General features: G+C 42.4%; 1 protein-coding gene across 2 annotated transcripts in view; it reads left to right on the top strand.

Annotated features, from left to right (window-relative positions):
- The first annotated feature begins 627 nt into the window (after positions 1–627).
- mctp2a (multiple C2 domains, transmembrane 2a) overlaps positions 628–21,067 on the top strand; it is a 36,030-nt gene continuing 15,590 nt past the window's right edge. Inside the window, exons 1-17 of one of the 2 annotated variants that reach the window (XM_085164454.1) lie at positions 628–1,867; positions 2,801–3,764; positions 6,618–6,659; positions 6,745–6,853; positions 8,927–9,069; positions 9,202–9,278; positions 9,382–9,496; positions 9,597–9,620; positions 11,975–12,148; positions 12,838–12,968; positions 13,082–13,268; positions 13,482–13,575; positions 13,707–13,809; positions 13,905–14,007; positions 14,096–14,197; positions 14,313–14,387; positions 14,666–14,785. In XM_085164454.1, coding sequence (XP_085020580.1) covers positions 2,814–3,764; positions 6,618–6,659; positions 6,745–6,853; positions 8,927–9,069; positions 9,202–9,278; positions 9,382–9,496; positions 9,597–9,620; positions 11,975–12,148; positions 12,838–12,968; positions 13,082–13,268; positions 13,482–13,575; positions 13,707–13,809; positions 13,905–14,007; positions 14,096–14,197; positions 14,313–14,387; positions 14,666–14,785 — 2,550 coding nt within the window. In that variant the 5' untranslated portion in view covers positions 628–1,867; positions 2,801–2,813. Of the gene's footprint in view, positions 1,868–2,800; positions 3,765–6,617; positions 6,660–6,744; positions 6,854–8,926; positions 9,070–9,201; positions 9,279–9,381; positions 9,497–9,596; positions 9,621–11,971; positions 12,149–12,837; positions 12,969–13,081; positions 13,269–13,481; positions 13,576–13,706; positions 13,810–13,904; positions 14,008–14,095; positions 14,198–14,312; positions 14,388–14,665; positions 14,786–21,067 lie in introns of both variants that reach the window. The other variant, XM_085164453.1, reaches the window with a different exon arrangement.

Below are 21,067 nucleotides of genomic sequence, written 5' to 3'. Positions count from 1 at the left end.
TTATGCAAACTTAACCCCCTAGGACCTGGACATCACATTTTGGGTTATTTAGACCAAAATTCAATCCAATCCAATTTTATTTATAAAGCACCTTAAAATACCCAGCAAAATACTAAATCTTGCTCTACAAGGGCCTTATATCCACTTACGAGGACATTATACTGGCACCGTGCTATCGAAATTTTAAACAAATATCCTCATATGTGGTTCTCATTTGACTTAGAAACAAAAATCTGGTTAAAAAAAATCTGGTCTTTGTTTTTACATTCATCAGGTCCCAATCAGCCCAAATATCAAAGAGAAATAAAAAATGCATGCCATGGAAGAGTTCGGGTCTCAGGAAGTTAATGGTGTTGTGCACATTTTGAGCATATCTCGTAATCGAAGTAACTCTGGGCCAATTGTAATCCAGCTAAGAATCAGATTGTTAGCCTACCACTAGCAGCTAGGTCAGTTACTGCCAATACATCTACTGTAATTTTACTTTACTCTACTTTACTTTATATCAATATAATATTGATACTCTTAAATACGAAGAAAAAGTTAAAACTACATTTATCAAACATACATCACGGATGTTTTAGGCCACTCAGTCCACAGGCTCACTCTTTAATGACTGTATTCAGTTTGTAGGCTTGCATGTGCATAACTCAGTAGATTTGTCCCCAAGTGCATGTTCTTGGCTCTCCTTCCTGAGACCAGCTGTGATTTAGGCTGGAAGATGTCCACTGTGCATGGGTAGAGTAACCAAGCAGGGTTTTTGGTTGTTTGAGTTGAGTGAGAAGGAGGGCGACAGGCCACCTGCCATAGGGGCTTGCCCTGTTCTGATGCCCAACCCTGCCTTTCAAGTGGAAGCCAAGTAGAGGGTCTTTCATGTGGGCCTGATCTCCTAAAGACATCAGCAAATATTGAACAAGACAGTCCAGACTCAAACACATCTGTTGTCATATAGTCTCAACTGTTAGGCTCAGACAAAGAGAGAGAGAGAGAGAGAGAGGGAACACCAGTGTGTCTGTTGCATTAGCTTCTATCTGTAGACAGAAAGCTATAGTTTATACTTTGCAAACACAAATGCTCCTTTTTAACTAGCTTAGGCTAAACCACGTTCTACTGTAAACAAATATGGGGGTGTACGAAAGTAATGGAGTTGAGTATGGCGAGGCAGCTACCGAGTGCCAGATCCTCCCTGACATTTCATATGCCTCAGTCATGTTGCAGAATCCATCAGCAGCATTTTTGGGACTGTTTTGGACACATAGGAAAGACAGTTGTATTGTATAATTAGGCTAGATTAAGGTATTAAGTATATTTTCAAATACTTGGGGCTATAATGGAACCCATATGAGAGAATGCAAGTCGTAAAACAGACAAATTGCCTCACAAATGCAAATAAACTGTCAAATATACAAATCAACACAGAGCAAGCTGGCATAACAGGCTGCTGTGCTGTGAGCAACTGTTTCATAGTTTCAACGCTGCAGTGTTGGTTTACTCTCTCGCTACGTTGTCTTAATTTACTGCATAATTCTTGTCAGATTTTTTTTTCTTAGCCCACATAAGTGGAGTCAAACTGTACTTTGTGTTGCTCCATCTATCACAGACATCTTGGGTAGGACTGAACAGTTGAAAGGCATTCGCATAGTCATTGAAACTCGCCTTGTTTGACTGGTACGGCTAGTTTCACCTGCTGCTGCTCCTCCACCAATCACTTGTCTGGGATCCTACATGATCTGTTGCCTTAAATACTTTTGCTCGTTGACCATAGTTGGGATAGCTAACTTGTCTGTTGGAATGATTTCATCTGCTCTCGGTGGGAACTAAATCAGTTTGTAGTTTGTAGGTTTGACAACAAAGGTCAACTGAACAGGTATGTTCCAGTGTCTTCCTTTTCTAAATTAGACTGAGTGTCATTCAGATTGCTGTATATCCAGCTATTTTTTTTAAATACAGATTTGTTAATTTTTTAATGTCAGCATTATTGGTAAGATTGTTTTTGTTGTAATATGGGGTTTTTTTGTGTTGGATCAAGGTGAAAGGCAGAAAAGTGGCACATTAAATCACACTAAACATTCGTCCCAATGTGGTTTGTGTATGTTGATCAAATCTTTGCCATAATACTGCCAACCTACTACCTACCTCCTTAATATGCCACAAACCTCCATGTAAATTCAGTTTCTTCTTTATAAAATTTGACTCAAGCTTAAATGTCACACAGGAAATATAAATCACATTAGGAAGATGAGTAAGAGGCTGGGCTGCACAGTCTGCCACATTACCTTCAGTGTGTCTTGGCACTAATTCTACCAGTTTTTTTGTTTTGTTTTGTTTTTTAAACCTACTGGTGAGATGAAAATCCTTCCCCCAAAATATAATTTGCTGTTCTAATTATAGTGGTAGAGCATCATGTTGGACACTAAAATGTCCTAGAGCTGTTCAGTAGAGTTGGGATCTGGTTCCTGTGAAGCCCATGGCATATAATTTCCAAAATGTTCATGCTGATTAAAGCATTAGCTACCCCCATGCCTTAGGTATGGGGGGCATTGTTACACTGCAACTTTTCATGTCAGCAAAATATTCTTACAGCATAACAGAACCATTGCAGGGGTTAAAGTTTCAGCTTTTTCCTTCTAACTCGTCACCCAAGTCGGTATATAGGGAAGATCTTTTTCACTGACTGTCTCCAGTATGTTCACATCAGCTGATCTCCATGAAGCTTCTATGTAAATTATGTGCATTAGACCTCTAAAAATGCACAGAAAATTAACTCAATTTCACTATTGTTGATTATTTTAATCTAAAGGGTAGCCTTCAAGATGGAGAACAAGAAAAATAATTTAGCGGAGAGATTCCGTCTGAAACCCTGGTTTCCCAACTTAAAGAAGCCCGCCAAGAAGCCACTGGCCAAGCAGGGTAGGAATCTGGCCCATCGACGAAGTATCTCTGTACCCGACCTAACAATGGTGCCAGGTGAAGCATCTACCGAGAATGCTTCGCTGTCTTCTGCTGCTTTTGGCATCTCTCCTGGTCTGAGTGATACTGATTCTATTGGAAGTTCAGAGTTTGCAGACAAACTAAGTGATCCAATCCCAGAAATAAGAACCAGATTTCTTCAGCCTGATCACTCAAATCCAGCTCTGAATAGATTAAGCACACCCCCGGGGACCCTGGGCATTTATGAAGAAATGGATGATTTTGGTTTAGAGAACAAAACCAACCCAGTTGTAGATGAGTTATATGCTAAAATAGACTATAAAGGCAAAGGGGCCTTATCAAAATTCCCTTTTGAACCAGCTCCTACAGGAGGGAAAATGTCTAACAGTGGACAAGATCCCATACCAAGACCAGACCTTCCAGAGAGAAGTGAAGAACTCTCAGAAAAGGGGCCTAGAGAAAGTCTTGCTGCTGCAGCGCTGTTTAGAGTACAATCACTGGGAGAGCAAATAAACCCTTATAGAGAAAAACAGAACTCATCAGTTGAGCCAAAAAAGACATCATCTGAAAAAGGGACTCCACCAACAAAAAGACAAAATGCTCGTATAGATAAGCTAATGTTGGACTCTATGGGCAGACCTTTGGAAAGTGGAGATGGCAATTCTCTGAACTCAGCATGTGGCACTCCCATTGAAGAGAAAGCCAACATGCCTTGGATGAGAGATGTGGAAGAACAAGACAGAGAACCCTCTTCTCCCCTGCCGATGAACGAGTTCATAGATGAGAATCTTCTCGATGAAACCCCGGCAGATGAGGAGGATGAAATGGAAGAGGTCAGTATTATTTTATTATTTTTATTATTATATATTTCGGCACATGTATAGTCAGTGGATCCTAGTGATTTCCTTTTACTGTGACAACTGACACCAATTCCAACTGATATGTGTATATATATATATATATATATATATATATATATATATATATATATATATATAAAAACAGGTTACCTCATCAAAGTGAATCTCAACTGTCACAAGAAGTTGCTTAAAAAAAATAGTTGCGGTAAATGTAAGATGAAGTAACAGCACAAAAACTGCCAGGATCACTGGACACATTTACTTGAACCTTTCCATGCTTTCATTTAGCTTTCAAATAGTGTGGCTTTGTTTTTCCACTCGCTTTTGCAAATGAAGCCAAAAGTTGTAGTTACTGTATCCTCTAGTAAGCAGTCATGAATGAAATTAAAATTTCTTTTCTAAACCTGAGCCCAGACCTTTGGTTTTATTACATTTGATCTCTGCAGCTTTTAGGCAAATCACTCAACTGATGAAGCATCAAAAGCTGGTTGGTGTTCAAGTTAAAGTCCCTGTGTGGAGAGAAGCATCTGCTTTTGTTTAGATGTCTCTTAGATTAAAATAAAAAAATGAAAACAAACCTCAAAAAAGAAAGATAAAAACCTGTGCTACCAGTTAGTCACACAATGTGCAAACAAGCCAAAAAAGAAAAAGCACAAAAGAGGTCAAGCAGAATTCACTTTCTCTTCAGATGCTACAAAGCGTCTACTGACTTTTTCACCCAAATGCAATATGTTGTCATTAGCAAGACATTAATATCAGTTAAGCATATTGAGTTGAACTGATCAATATAGAGGGACTGGAGTCTGATAAGTTTTTCTCGAGTGATTAGCGCCACTTCTTCTGCAGTGTACACTCCTGCGTGTCTTACCAGCAGTCTTAGCTAATTATAGGCCAATCTCCAACCTTCCTTTCATATCAAAAATCCTTGAAAGAGTAGTTGTCAAACAGCTAACAGATCATCTGCAGAGGAATGGTTTATTTGAAGAGTTTCAGTCAGGTTTCAGAGCTCATCACAGCACAGAAACAGCTTTAGTGAAGGTTACAAATGATCTTCTTATGGCCTCTGACAGTGGACTCATCTCTGTGCTTGTCCTTCTTGACCTTAGTGCAGCATTCGATACTGTTGACCATAATATCCTATTAGAGCGATTAGAACATGCTGTAGGTATTACAGGTATTGCACTGGAGTGGTTTGTATCATATCTATCTAATAGACTCCAATTTGTGCATGTAAATGGAGAGTCCTCTTCACACACTGAGGTTAATTATGGAGTTCCACAGGGTTCAGTGCTAGGACCAATTCTGTTTACATTATACATGCTTCCCCTAGGCAGCATCATTAGAAGACATAGCATACATTTTCACTGCTATGCAGATGACACCCAGCTCTATCTGTCCATGAAGCCAGATAACACACACCAATTAGTTAAACTGCAGGAATGTCTTAAAGACATAAAGACTTGGATGGCCACTAACTTTCTGCTTCTTAACTCAGATAAAACTGAGGTCATTGTACTCGGCGCTGAAAAGCTTAGAAATATGGTATCTAACCAGATTCTTACTCTGGATGGCATTACCTTGGCCTCCAGTAACACTGTGAGGAACCTTGGAGTCATTTTTGACCAGGATATGTCCTTCAACGCACATATTAAACAAATATGTAAGACTGCGTTCTTCCATTTGCGCAACATCTCTAAAATTAGAAATATCCTGTCTCAGAGTGACGCTGAAAAACTAGTTCATGCATTTATTACTTCCAGGCTGGACTACTGCAATTCATTATTATCAGGATGTCCAAAAAACTCACTGAAAAGCCTTCAGCTAATCCAAAATGCTGCAGCAAGAGTACTGACAGGGACTAGAAAGAGAGAGCATATTTCTCCTGTTTTGGCTTCCCTTCATTGGCTTCCTGTTAAATCCAGAATTGAATTCAAAATCCTGCTCCTCACATACAAGGTCTTAAATAATCAGGCCCCATCTTATCTTAATGACCTTGTAGTACCATATCACCCTATTAGAGCACTTCGCTCCCGCTCTGCAGGCCTACTTGTTGTTCCTAGAGTATTTAAAAGTAGAATGGGAGGGAGAACCTTCAGTTTTCAGGCCCCTCTTCTGTGGAACCAGCTTCCAGTTTGGATTCGGGAGACAGGCACTATCTCTACTTTTAAGATTAGGCTTAAAACTTTCCTTTTTTCTAAAGCATATAGTTAGGGCTGGACCAGGTGACCCTGAATCCTCCCTTAGTTATGCTGCAATAGATGTAGGCTGCCGGGGGATTCCCATGATGCATTGAGTTTTTCCTTTCCAGTCACCCTTCTCGCTCACTATGTATTAACAGACCTCTCTGTATTGAATCATATCTGTTATTAACCTCTGTCTCTCTTCCACAGCATGTCTTTTATCCTGTCTTCCTTCTCTCACCCCAACCGGTCGCAGCAGATGGCCGCCCCTCCCTGAGCCTGGTTCTGCTGGAGGTTTCTTCCTGTTAAAAGGGAGTTTTTCCTTCCCACTGTCGCCAAAGTGCTTGCTCATAGGGGGTCATATGATTGTTGGGTTTTTCTCTGTATCTATGAAGCGCCTTGAGGCGACTTTTGTTGTGATTTGGCGCTATATAAATAAAATTGAATTGAATTGAATTGAATTAATAGACACCTTTTTTGTAACAATGCAAACAACTGACTAAATAAATAATAGTAACGCTATTATGATTTCCTTGGAATGCTACACAAACCTAGATGGCTTGGCTGTCCTCGACTCGAATGATTGCGCAGTTTTATGTTTTATAAAGTGTCACAACATTTTTAAAAATCTATTTTTTTTACACAGATTGCCAGTGAATCAGCTGACTTCTCTGACGAAAATGCTTCAGTGAGTATTCACTGAGTTGTCTTCATTTTATTAAGCTAATCATCTGGTGCGGTAAATGCATACAAATATCGGTGATTCTCCGCAGGATGTTACAGGGGGGTGTGAGGATCGAGTACCTGCCCCATTCCAGAGGTTTCTCTTGAAAATCAACCTGAAGCGAGGAAAAAACCTGGTCATCAGAGACAAGCGCTCAGGTGCGTCAAAAACCTATAGGTGATCCATAAAATAAGCTCCTGACCTTTAACAACCTGTAAAATTAAAAGATCTCATCTAGATCTTAGAAATTTGAATAAACTAACATCAAATCCTGTTCTTATAACAGCAGGTTTTTTTTTAACAGTCTTGGTTGGATCCGTATCTATCAAAACGTTAGATCATAGACAGATCACATGTCCTGTATACAGTAAAACAATGCATTTCTTTATTTGTTGGCTCCTAGGGACAATCTGATAAAGTTTTACAGGCACGTGAAGTCCATATTGATCTTGTCAGTCTTATTGTTACTGTGACAGGAATGTAAGGTGAGATATCCTTCAGTTCAGGTCAGTTCAGTTAAAGCTCCTATTTGCAGGTGAGACATCTCGTGTGAAGTTATGCACGGACAAAGAAAAAACAAAACATTAGAAAAGTATGCAGTCAAACGAGTATGACAAGAGGCTGACGATACGATGAGACACTACTGGTATTGTTACGACTGTTTGCCTGTAGATTTTTAAAGTGGAAAAGTCATCCCTTACTTCCTAAAGTCAAAGCTGTCTACCACTGTAATTACTTTAGAGATGTCTTTTGGTTGGATAGTTTGATGTTTACTTCCTAAAGTGGCAGAGCCGTGCTTTGGTTACATTAACAGTCACCGTGTGTAAAATCAGTTAGATATTTTGAAAGGTGGTTTCAAATCTTTGTGTGTTTAAATGACTGTTTCCCCCCATATCTGGCATTGATCTGTGAGAGGGAAAAAAGTTTTCTTTCCCCTGAGGCCTAGGTCGGTATGTACTCTGGGAAAGCTACACCCCCACGTGGTCATAGGTTGAATTACAACATATGAGAAAACTATGAAGGCTGATCAAGAATCCAAAATGAAAGCAACATTCTGGCTTTTATTTTAAGGTTAGAACAAATGTGTTCAAAGTGGCCTCGTAGAAGGTCAGTATTTTAAAGCTATGTTAATCTCATCAGTTTCCTTCTAACCAATTATAAACTTTGCTGTGCCTCCCATCACCTAACAGCTATATATGGTGGTGGTACTTGAAATGGTGCTGTTTTGTGGTACAAGGCTCTCCCAGCCATACTTCTAAGCTAGTTGAGACCTCACTTCCCCTGACAAGATGGCACAGTGATGATGCAATCCCCACACGCCCCCTATCTCTCCACTGTTTGCCCAACAGTCAACACAGTGCCAAGAGCTCACCAATGGCATACATTGTCATTACATATTCTAAAAGGACCCACATAACCAGCCCCTCCCCTCTCCCATTCCTTGGTTTTTGTTCTCCCCTTTTTTCCCCCCCTATTAATTTCCATCGTCACCATTCTCAGTCATGCCAGAGCTTTTCTCCTTGCTAGCTGCCACATTCTCCTCCTGTCAAGCTGCCTGGAGGTTTCCCTGTCACAGGCTGGCAGGGTGGAGCTGCTGTGGGTCCTGCCTGCCTTTGCGAGATGTTCATTTGGAGTGGGGAGCTGACAGGCCTGACAGCCCATCCCCACAGGGCCTTTGTCATGTGATTCAAGCCTCCCTGCAGGCTCTCTCAAGCACCCCTTTATTCCCCTATACAAATGAAGGCATGGGGCTGGCTTTCATTTTTTTGGCCAATCTGCATGCAATTGCAGAAACAAAGAAGTCCCTTACCCCCACCCCACTCGCAGACAGACTTTCTTAACAAGCTTGGAGGATTAACACTGGTTGCTTCTAGATTTTGGTTTCTGGTAGCCTCATGCTGGCGAGTGTTTCTACCCTGTGACAATTAAACAGCTACATTCTTCTGTTTTTGCCATGTGTGGGGTGCACCTCCTCCATACATATTTCACTCTCTCACACGACGAGCATGTGGGGGGGAGGAGGGAGTGTATACGAATGTGGGTTTTCATGCACAGTGTACACTAATAGAGCGACAAGCTGCTAACATCGTTTAATTTCCATTTAGTATTTCCACTTCCTCTATATGCTGTCATGGAACCAGCTTGATGATTGATATTTTAACGCATAAGATCGCTCCCCCACTTGTGTCGCACATCACACTTGCTGATTTGCTTTATTGTGTTTCATTTAGGTACCAGTGATCCTTATGTGAAGTTCAAAATTGAAGGAAAACAGTTCTATAAAAGCAAAGTGGTTTATAAAGACCTGAACCCTCGCTGGAACGAGTCCTTCTCCCACCCTCTCCGAGACAGAGAATGTAACATAGAAGTTCGGGTAGGCGCTGCTTATATATTATTGCATTTTGCAAGGGACACTGGTCTTGTGCCAGACCGGACAATTTCAGTCTGAATGCAAGGCCAAGAGATGTTTAATTTAATACATGCCATACCTCTAATAATGTTGCAGGTCTATGATAAAAATCGGACCTCTGATGATTTCATGGGTTCCGGCTTTATTTCCCTGAGAGATCTTGAACTGCACAAGTGAGTAATACTTATTTTTTTATTTCTTTGCATTTTAGAGATTAGCTTATGCACAAGGGGTCTTCTCATTTTTAATCTTCATACCCTTCCTGTCTCCTCACAGAACCAATGAAATGGAGTTGCGTCTCGAAGATCCAAAAAGCAAAGAAGATGACATGGGAGTCATTATTGTTGATGTCTGCCTGATGTTCAGAGACGCCACCATCAAAAAAGGCCCGGTAGGAATATTTCAGACATTACAAGTGTTTGTGTGATGAAAATCTGTATTCCTACCTGCTATTATGCACTCATTCATTGCAATTCTTCTAAATTTTATAGAGATTTGGACCCAAAAGAAATAAGGTATGGATTTTTAAAATCTTCACATTTGCTTTTAATGCCATGATATTCTTTTAATTTCCTCATTAGCGCTTATGGTTAGGCTAATCTAACTCACTAGGGGGCAGTAGCTCACTACACAATGGTGCAACAAAGAACGAGGCATATGTTCAGGACTCAGGCTTTTGTGTGTAACCTTGTTATCAGCACAGCCTATTTCCTTTCTGGTTTATAGTTAACCTTTTTAGCAATGCATACTATATTCAGTCAGTGGAATCATTTTGTGTAAAGAAAGTATGGTACAATATCGCATTCTGATCAAAATCAAAGTAATAGTATTTGCTGAAGACGCTGTCATGAAAGAGCCTTTTGATGAGCATTATAGAGCAGTATTTGGTTTTGTGGTAAACAAAGTTCCGTCTCTTCTCAAGTGGTTTTCAATATATTGAAGCAGTAATTAGATTCAGAGTGAAATAGGAGGGTTGCTGTTTGGGACTCACACTGCAGCGATTGGGTTTATTTTCACACCTATGCTGTCACTACATCTGCCACTGTTCAGTCTCTTGATGGTCCAGTAGGCAGTCTCAATTTGAAATTAGATGACAAAGGAATGAATGCCATTTTCATACACATTGTAGGTTATCCACTACAGATGGTTAAATATACTCAAAGGGAGACAGAAATGTGTGGCGGGACTCTGCGCGCTGTTCTCCTGCCTAAATCACGGTGCTAATTTAACAATGTAACAATGCCATTTTTACCCCCCCATTTCATGTTTTTTTTTTTTTTGACAAACGTACAATATCTTATTGCGTTTAACACCTATCCTGGAAGTGCTGAATACCCGACTCTTGCAGCTCTACTCCCCCTCCGTCAGAACATCGTTTTCTCCCTCTGTGTTACCACGACAGAGACAGGGAATTGCAAGTGCCTGAGTAAAAGTCTGCTGTGTGACAGTGTTTCAAACAGGAGGGGGCGTATGGGAGAAGCGGAAGGGAAGGGGAGCGGGGGGGCTTGTCTGTTGGAGGCATGTTGCCAGTGTGGGATGACTAAGATCGGCAAGGCTGATAATTCCCAGGCATAGCGGGCAATAACCCAGATGTTAGGATGTAATATCACAGCTGTGGATGGACAGTGCTGAGACACCAGCCAAATGGACCTGGGTCTGAGCTCATCATGCTTGTCCCCATGCTGTCCCACCATATGGAAGCAATCGCACAGCCCTTTTAAGACCAGGAATAGATTCTCTTTAGGGGCCACTTACAGTTAAGTGGAATTGTTTTATTGGCCGCTGAGATAGAAATGTGTCCAAGATAAACACTTGGGATGACTTGGCTGAGGCCTGTTTTATATCGCTCCTCCACTCCCTCTGTTCCTCTTCTTTTGAAGGGCCTGATATTTATAGGGCTGTGCCTGTGGTATTCCATGTTAATTCAGGTCCCCGAGATGTGCTTTGATCCCCTCCGGATTGGGTGGCAATGTGGGTTGCGACCCCGTAGCTATTGAGGAGGGGCCGGAGTGGCAGGGGAGTTGCAGTGGGGCTGTTTGAAGCGCCGTCGCCGGGGCAGCCGAAGGAGCCGGGCAATCAAAGAAGCGAGAGCAGATTACGCTCCTTCGCTTTAATTACAGTCAGCCCTACACAACCTCTGTGCTGTTTGTTTTTATAGCCCTGGCCTATCACCGCACAGCCTCACGGGAACTCTAACATGGAAACATATCAAGGTCTCTCCTTCTCTCTCACACTTGCTCTGTGACACACGGCGGGAGAAGTGGATTATTTGCTGCTCTTGAAGGCTTCTTGAAAGCACAGTACCCTGGTCAGTTTGATATCTTCACCTGAGCAGAAAAACACCCGTTACTTTGCTGGCTGAATTCAAAGTGGATACATTTGCTAACATGCAGTAAAACTCTGATGCTGGCTATACATGCTGCATGTATGCATAATTTGCTGATGAGAGAGAGAGAGAGCTGTGTGGTTTGCATCATTACTCACTGCTGCCTGCTGTCTCTGGTGCAGTATGCCAAGTGTCCTGCCTCCCCACACTCAGTCTGGGAGCCAGTGATGAGTGGGACTGTCACAGCCAGGGACATCTGGCTGCTCGCTGACGTCCCTCTCTTCCTCTCGTTCCAGGAGCCGCCATGGTGTGGCTCGCCTGTCAGTAGAGATGTGCTAATGTGCACCAACAGAGATGCACTGTATAATGTAAACCTTTGTCCTACTTTTGTGCACTCTGTGAACATGATGAGATGCCAGGCTGAGGCGGGAGCAGGTAAAAGGGAAGCGATCTCACAAAGCTCGCACGCATGTTGCTTTGAGAAAAAAAAAAGAAAAGAAAAAAAAGATCTAACTGTCTGTGTGCATCTTTGCCCCGCAGCAGAACCAGGCCACGCCGCCTCAGCGCTCGGCTGAAACACAGAAGAATCAGCTGAGGAACCAGATGTGGACCGGGGTGCTCTGTATCACCTTGGTGGAGGGACAGGACATGCCGCAGTGTGGCCAGGGTGACATTTACGTCCGCTTTCGCCTCGGTGATCAGAAGTACAAGAGCAAGGTTGGACTGGTCTCATTAAAAGTCGCTCTCTTTTTGCAATTCTCCTACACTCCCTTTACTCGTGCTCCTCTGTCTTTTTAATGTCTGCTCTTTAGACTTTAACTTTCTTCCTAGCCCCACTCTCTTACTTCCCCGCTTTTCTCTCCCAGCAGGCGCCTGCCACTGACTCACCTCCACCTTGGCTCACTGGGCCATGGCAGAGGCAGCTCATTAGACTGGGCAAGGCTGCCACTCACTTCTAACTGTGCTTCGAGTGCCGGGCTTCATTGCCTGTTCATCTACCTGTACTTGTTGGCCTCCCCCCTGATGATTCCATGGTGCACTTGTCTCATGTTGTCGTGTCATTTCTTTGTAAACCTCTCTGCTTTCCTCTCTGCTTGTTTGTTTGTTGAACAAAGCTGATTCTAATTGGAAGCTGTCAGTGTTTACAATCCCACAGTGGCTACTGAGGTGTACACATACAAGCACACACAAATAGATACACATACGCGCAACATACCTCTCTTTCTCCTCTCCTGCCTCTTTCTGGTAGGACTGAGTGAAGACTTAATCCAGCTGTCATGCAGGAGCTGCTCAGTCTGATAATGCATTAAACCTGACATTGCGTCAAAGTGTTCGTGCGCGCTCGTGTATGTGTGTGTGTTTCTGTGTTACTGTATGTGCTGAAGCCGCATCTTTTATGCCCTTAGAACCTTTGCATTCAGGCAAATCCCCAGTGGAGAGAGCAGTTTGACTTCAATCAGTTTGAAGATAACCAGGAACCTCTACAGGTGGAGATGTGCTCAAAGAGAGGGAGGAAGAGTGAAGAATCATGGGGGATGTGAGTATTCCCTGGTTCGTAAAGTTACATTTGCCCACACACTCGCTCACCCGAGGAACTCACACTCCTTACAAATTGTTTCAATTGAGTGAATCTCCTCTTTTGTGCGCCAGGCTTGAGGTTGACGTGTCGACACTTACGGTTAACGAGAGGCAGCTCTACTCCTATATGCTGAACCCAGGAAAAGGCAGAGTGGTGTTTCTGATCACCCTGAGACCCGTCTGGGGGGTCTCCATCTCTGACATCGAAAATGCTACCTTGTCAAAACCTGATGAGAGAGACGAAGTGGTGGAGAAATTTGTACGTTTTCCCTTTTGTACCTGTATAATGTTAAAAAGAAAAACAGGACAATAGTAGTCATGCACATAACACCAACCGGTTCAGTAATGAGTTCAAGTTTGGGATGTAGATGGGATTGCTTAAGATGAATATATGATGTAATATATGTATAGCAGTATCACACTGAATAATTATGCCTTCTTTGTTTAACATTTTTCAATTTTATCTTTCCAGAGCTTAAAAAACTCGCACAACTGCATGAGAGATATTGGCATCCTTCAGGTTGGCATAATCAGGGCAAATGATCTCACTGCTACAGACATTAATGGTATTCAGCTACTCCAGATCATCTTTTTTAATTGTCTGATTCATTTCTTAGATAAGAATAGAATAGCCCTTTATTGCCATTGGACACGTACAATGAAATTGTGGATACATCACATTGTTGCTGTTTTGCAGGAAAAAGCAACGCCCTGTGCGTTATAGAGCTGGGGAACTCTAAACTTCAAACTCACACAGTCTATAAGAATGTAAATCCAGAGTGGAAAAAATCCTTTACATTGTAAGTAATACAAGTAGGGGAAAAAAGCAAATCTGTAGCAATTTTTTGGGATATATATTTTTAATATTGATCACATTTGAATTGCTCATTCGCAGCCCAATTAAGGACATCACCGATGTGCTCGAGTTGACTGTCTTTGATGAAAATGGAGACAAAGCCCCAAACTTTTTGGGGAAGGTGGCCATTCCTTTACTTACTGTAAGTCTGCTGAGTTTATAAATATCTGTTTAAAAAAAAAGTAGCAAATCACTTTTATATATACGTATGTATTTTGAATTTCCCAAAGGTTAAGAATGGCCAGGAGACAACTCTGTTACTGAAGAAAGAAAAACTGGGAAGTGCGTCTAAAGGAACCATCACTCTGGTGCTGGAGGTTATCTACAACAAAGTAAAGATCAAATCAACTTGGTCAAAAATTGTTAATGTTGATAATAGCCTGTATTATATGTTGTGAAAAGCCTTAACGAACGGAAGCATTCGTTTGTTTTCTTTGTTTGCCTCAGGTGGGAGCTGGTGTCAAATCCTTCCAGCCCAAGGAGGCAAAATTAACAGAGGAAACCATCAAGTTCAACAAAAAGGTGATTTCGATTGGTTTTTGCAAGATTTTGCAAAAGAAACTAAAAGCTTACGATAAAGTCTCACCCTCACAATGCACTAAATAAGTGGCCACTAAAAATCTACACATAGGCCGTAGTTCAGATTGTTCTACTCAACCTAATTAGTTTTATTGGGTTTGGCTTCAACGTGGCAAATAAGGGATTGTAAAGCCAATCCAAGCTCATTGCAAAGTCATAAACATTTTGTCCAGTATCAAAATGATTCTAACTGGTGTTTTCTTCCAATTATTTCCCATTAGGTTCTTGCCCAGAGTATATATCGGGTCCGCAAAATCAGCACAGCAGTTCTGTCCACGTTACAGTACATTAAAAGCTGTTTTCAGTGGGAGAGCACGCAACGGAGTCTAATAGCCTTTCTGGTAAGTCATTGCCTCACGTTAATGAACTCTCTTTAAGCCTAGGGGCGAACAAGTTTTGTCCCATTTCACTGCAGCCCAGTTTTAACTCTTTCATTTTATGTGAATTAGATGTTGAAGAGATTCTTTGGTTTAGCCATTTTCTCTCCCTGCTGGACTTTTTCCCATGAAAAACAATGGCTGCCTTCTGTTTTTATCCCATGTGCAATGTGATGGATGTGATTTATCCTTTAAATCAAACCCCACTTGGCTTTCCTTCACTTCTGATGACATTAGAGTGTATTTGAAGGTGTGGGGTTTGGGTGTTTGTACATCTGACTTCTTAGCAAAGCCTCCTAACCCAGGGGATGGTGTAAGGAGGATCACAGTCTCAGCTTCCTTGGGTAGAGTAGTGACAGTCTGCCTCTGAGATTTGAACCTTGTTTAAATGTCTCTGTTTAGCTGTTTTTAATGAGGGTATGTGATCTTAGGTCCTAAGCTTAAATAATCTTAAAGCACCCAGTGAATCCCCTGCAGTACAGCACATGTAATGTCATGATTAAGAGTGCACACTTACCATGAAAGCCCTGCCAGCGCTGTGTCAGGGTGAGGAAGCGGTCACAGACAGGGTGTGTGAAGAACTCTCCTTTCACCGCCTTTCTTCTGTCTGCTCTGTCTCAGGATGACATGCAATTCATACCTGGTGTATTCTATAAGCCCTTCTCACTGATCCTGAGGTGCAAATCCCCGCAGGCAATGGCCAGGCTCAGTGTATCACAGCCTTTAGAACAGCACGGCACATAGACAGGCAGACAGCGGACACACAGACAGGAAGGCAGAGAACAATGCAGCCAATTGTATAAGGAGAGTGGGAGGCAGGCTACTATCTGGGAAAGAAAGTTGGAGCACAGAAAGAGGAAGACAGTTCAGCGAGAGTGCGGGCGAGATAGCGAGAGACTTGGAGGCAGACGGGCAGGCATGGATATGGGCAGGAGAGCAGGAGGATAGGCAGGCTGACAGGTGACAGGTCAGCGGGATGGGGCCATCTTCTTCCACCTATAATTAGATCCTCCGCAGGCAATGGGAGTGTGAGGTGGTACACTCTAATCTTTCATTTCCACTTCTACTCCACCTGCTGTTTAAGAGTTCAGCAGATTTTAAAATTGAGGAAAGAGGCTCGCGCTCACTTTTCTCATGGTGACTGTCATTGTTACGGCAGTGTAGCCCCCCCCCCCCCCCCCCCCCCGTCGTCAGCTGTGTATAATCTGTTCGCTGTCGGTGAAAATGATAATTCTTGCAATTCTTATCCTTTTATTTGAAACAACTGGCACGTTTTCAGACACTGATACCAGCGTGCAAAAAGCAGACAGTAACACACCAGTCAGAGTACGCCTGTGCCCGTGAAGAGGTGCGCTTCAAATAGTCTAAGTGTCGAAGGTCGACGGCGAGAGTCGCCCAAAGAGAGCGAAACTGCCATTGTTATTCATCACCCACTCATCAGCAGACTGAGAGTACAGCGAGTGAAAAGCTCTTTTTCTTCCCCTTTTCAGTGATTTATTATAGTTTCAACAGGCACAATGAAACATGCAAATCACAATACTGTAAACACTGCAACAGGAAAAGAAAAACCTCCTTCTGCTACCGCCTCACTGTCAACGAGGCCAACCGCAAGGTCTTGACTGACTGTCATTACAAGCCTGGTGCCATGCCACCATCCTCGTCTCGTGCCCCTGCCCACTCCAAGGGCGCTCACCGTACAGTCACTTCTCCTCCTCCAAGTCATCGTTTCCAATTAAGTTACTGTTTGGAGCTGTCTAAAGCAGCATGCCACCATGTGCTTTAATGAAAGCAGCTCCCACTCCTATCTTTATATCTTTAGGCAGTGGTAATAAGGTAACTGATTCAGACATTGACAGATGGCCTCTGCTTGCCTCTCAGATGTGCATAATTATACCACTAGTGTCTGCTCTTTTCCACAGTGGCAGGCAGCGCAGGGCTTCTCAGGGTATAGCAGTTGGAAACACTGCAGCGGTGGGTCTAGCTATAATATACATTACAATACATTATTTATCATGCAGGCAGACCAGTCCTACCCTTTTACACTATATACATCCTGTAATGCATTACCACAGCTGTGGTTTTTACTGGGACTGCGGGATGCTCACGTAGTGCTTTACCAGGAATACTTAGCCATTATATCACTCAGTCCCACAGGCCAATTTTCTGACCTCTACACAGCACGTAGTCTACGCTGCTACCCTGTTTATGTAGATTTTATAACTGGATTATGAAGAGGTTGTTGGTTTAGGGTGTGCAAGGTACTCAAATTTTGCAAAGATCAGTGCACCGGTTCCAAAGACTGAATAAGCAAGTTGTATATATATATATATATATATATATATATGTGTTTATATATCTCAATTTGATTTCCCCCGTGGGTAGCAATCAGAAAGCTGCACATTGACTTATTTGGCTGGGCGACTAACGAGTGTTTTTGTGGGAGAGGAGACTCCGTAAGGAATGGAAAGACTTGCAGTGTTGTTACAGTTTGTGAACGCGGGGCGGTCGCTTGTTTTGACTGTGCAAACTCATCAGCAGAGTCCATACTTTTTGAAGTTACCTTCAGTTTTCCACCAATGGGTTGCAGTTTTAAAATAGTCTCTCTAATTAGGTAATGCAATTTAAGAAAGGAAAAAGAAAAACAAGAAAAAGGGAAGAAAAATCTTTGTCGTGCATTTAAACAAAGTTTTGGCAAATCCTCATAAACATTTTCATCAGTAAGTGGAAATACAAACATGAAATTTGGATTTTTTTTCCCTCCCTTCTTCTTGTTTATGCTACAGTAATGAGCTGAGGATCTGGGCTTTTAAAGAGTTTGACAACAGCATGTTCCTTTCTCTGAGAGAGAGGGAAATTTGACAGCTAAAATCTTCATAAAATAACTGCCTTTAGATGTGCTTTTCACTAAGACTGAGCGAGATGAATGTGCTATACATCAGCAGCGACTGCAGAGGGGTCACCCAGAGTTCTTTGCTGCACGCAAGGATACCACCTGTAGATGGAGCTACAGCACTGCTAGAAACATCAGCGGAGGTGCTGGAGAGATCAGATCACTAACTTTTTCCCAACAGGAGCCATTCGTGGGAACAACTTGGAGTGAAATCTTCCATTCTGTGCATTAAACCAAAAGACACAAGTTTCTTCCAGGAAAAAAAAAAAAAGAAAAAGATGAAAAAGAAAGAAAGAAATGAGCGCGTATTAACAAGCCAAATTAATCTGGAGTTTAAAGTTGAGAACAATTTTGATTCAGATGAAATGGTTGAAAGGTAAAAAAAGGAGGGGGATCATTTACACTTGAAAGCTTATTTTGAGCTTTGCTGTCATTAGACCGTTTTAAGTATTTAAGTAGAATTAATATTTTAACATATGAGGTACCTCATCTGTCAGGACTAACTAGAAAGAAACCTGTAAACCTTTCGTGAGTATTTGAACCATTTTCTTTTCGACATTGCCAGGTAACAACTGCTTTAGACATCATTTGACGGCCTGTGAAATGCTGATTGCTTCACATCACACACTGTAAAGATGGCATTTGATGAATGTTTGATGCGGTGCAGCTGTAAACACACTTGGCAGCTGCAGCGGGCGCTCTTTTTTTTTTTTTTTTTTTTTTGTGGGCTGATAGAATCATCGTCGTCCCAGATGAGGGCAGGACGGGGTCAGATCTGGCTCCAGAGGTCTCAGGAGACCACCTGTGTAGAGCAACAGCAGTCAGAGCCATTAACCAGAACACCAGCCTGGCCAAGATGAAGGCCACAATCAGAGTTGTCATAATTGTTCTTGTTAACACCGTCGCTGAATATGAGATGCTCTGTGAGTCTTGGATGTGCTCTTTTGTGGTTTACTGCATTGCGGCGTGCCTGGGCTTTTTGCGAGAAAAGCAAGAGGTCCGCGTGCGCCTGTGAATTGTCTCCTTGTTTCTGCTTTACATCTGTTTTCTCTCTGTTTGAAAAAGTTGGAGGCCTTAAAGGAGTGGTTTTTTTCAGTCTCATGAGGGTTACACTCTCCATCTCTGTGGCTGTGGGAGTTCTCACAGGCTGTGCAGTGGGAATGTGTCTAGAAGGGAGAAAAAAAATGATGGCAGCGATGGCGGTGTGTGTTCATGGTGTTTTAGCCCGAGATCTATTAATTATTAAATGATAGTCTGTGACTACTTGCAAACTGCTCAGCGGTGCCTCCTGATTTAACACGCTATTATTATTTATCTGCCCTCAAATAGCAGTTTTCTGCTGACAGCTCTTGAGGCCGGCTGAATTCAGTGTGTAACCTTGGAACATGTCACGTTATTAGTGGGATTAATAAGCTTTCTGTGCTAACGTTCACGTCATTAGGGCTGCGAATGTTTTATGTTTTAGGACATTCAAAGTTGCGGGCGCTCGTGAATTAATTGAAACCACTGGCCGTCATTACAGTTAGAAAACAGTATGAATTCACTTGAAAGTTTTACTAAGTAGTTACGGTATTATGAGAAGGCAAGATTTGCTCAGTGCATCTGTTGCGCTTTGTTGTTTTATATTATGCATGTTTTCAGCCTAGTTGAAGTATGCTCTGCATTTGACCCCATTGTCTGCGCCGTATCATCACCACCTTCCCACTCACAGAGGACACCTCTCCCTGTGCAGCTGAGGTAGCGACCTGTCCACCCCTGTGTGTGGCTGTTTCGGGGCTGGTCTTGGCCCCGACGTGAGCTGAGCTGACAGGGAGAAAGAGTCGGTGCCACTGCCACCCAACCCCCCCCACCACCACCACACACACACACACACCTCCTCAGGGGAGAAGGGTTGCATGGCAGATCTGTCACCCGGGAGGTCGCTCAGTGTTAACGCTCCCGACACGGATTAAACACTAGTGGCCAGTGCCGGAGTGCGGGGTCAGCGTAGCCACCACTGACAGGCACCACGGGGCCCCCGCTGACTGCCCCGCTCCAGCCTGTACTGGCGCTACTCTGGCCCTGCCATGTGTCAGACAGGCAGGGAGACAACGGCCAGAAATGTCCCCGTGTGCAAATGCTAATGCCTCGCATTGCACAGCTGCTCTTCATAAGTGCTTTGATGAAGAGCTATCACTATTGCATTGTACCGCGCAGGCAGACTTACAGGCTTATCATTCAATGCTAATCATTTGGGTCCGACTTTGAAAAAGTACTGCACACAGATTTGATGTCAGTTGCGCTATATAACACTATATTTAGGTTTTGAGCTTTCCTAAGAAATGTAATTGTTTTTATTTACTTGGACATTTATAATTAAAATTGGTACCTTTGTACTATTTATACCCTACCCTGAAGAAAAATGAATATTAATTTTAAATAATATTTTAAAAAAAAAAAACAGTCAGTTTTGTTTCTTTAGGTATGTAAAATAATGTTAGTATATACTTATTTAAAAATTTTGTTCCTAATTGTGTCACACTTTGCAACTCCCACAAATGATTTCACTCTGCTTAAGAGGGACATGATTTTTTTCCCCCACTGTATCGCTCCCTGTTTCAAAGGTAGCCCCTTTTACGCTCACTGTCTCTCTCTCTTTCCCTCCCCTCAGTCGATAAGACTTGAGCTGAGGGTATGTGAAATATTTATTCAGCGTTAGCTCAGAGCACTATGGCTGCCCACACACTCTACCTGCCCTGAAGAGAAATCTTATCTGTGCTTCCTCTGCCTCCGACACCCCCTGAAAGCCTGTCCCCACACTGGCCCGAGCTCAACACAAATTACATGTCTCATTGCTCTGCATTTACAGCTACTTTAAAGCCTGCCGCGCCTGTCCCCCACATAAGCCCTCTCATCCAGACTCTGTTTCAGCTCAGCTGAAAACAAAAAAACAGGACTCGCATGAGCTGAGTTGCTACTTATGCCTTTGATTCATTATAAATTTTTATTTTTGTTTGTTTGGGGTTTTTTGTATTGTAATTGAGGTCTTTCAGATTCATTTTACTGCCCTTGATTTCACCCATAAAAGGAAAATTTTTGTCACAATAAAAATTATTCAAGGTTTTGTAAAAGTTCCTAAGATTTTTTTCATGACTTAATTTTATAATTTTAACTATTTGTAGCGTTCATATTTTGCCATTAATCACATATATCAATGATGTCCTTTTTGCTGTCTCTCTGCCACACACACACACACACACACACACACACACACACACACACACACACACACACACACACACATAGAGACTACCACACACATTCAGACACAAACCCTGCAGCCTATAGTCCGTCTTAAACTCTTTCACTGTATGTTC

Source organism: Neolamprologus multifasciatus, chromosome 7 (genome assembly GCF_963576455.1).
Source record: "Neolamprologus multifasciatus chromosome 7, fNeoMul1.2, whole genome shotgun sequence".
Lineage (NCBI taxonomy): Eukaryota > Metazoa > Chordata > Actinopteri > Cichliformes > Cichlidae > Neolamprologus > Neolamprologus multifasciatus.
This window is presented reverse-complemented; position numbering and strand designations above follow the sequence as displayed.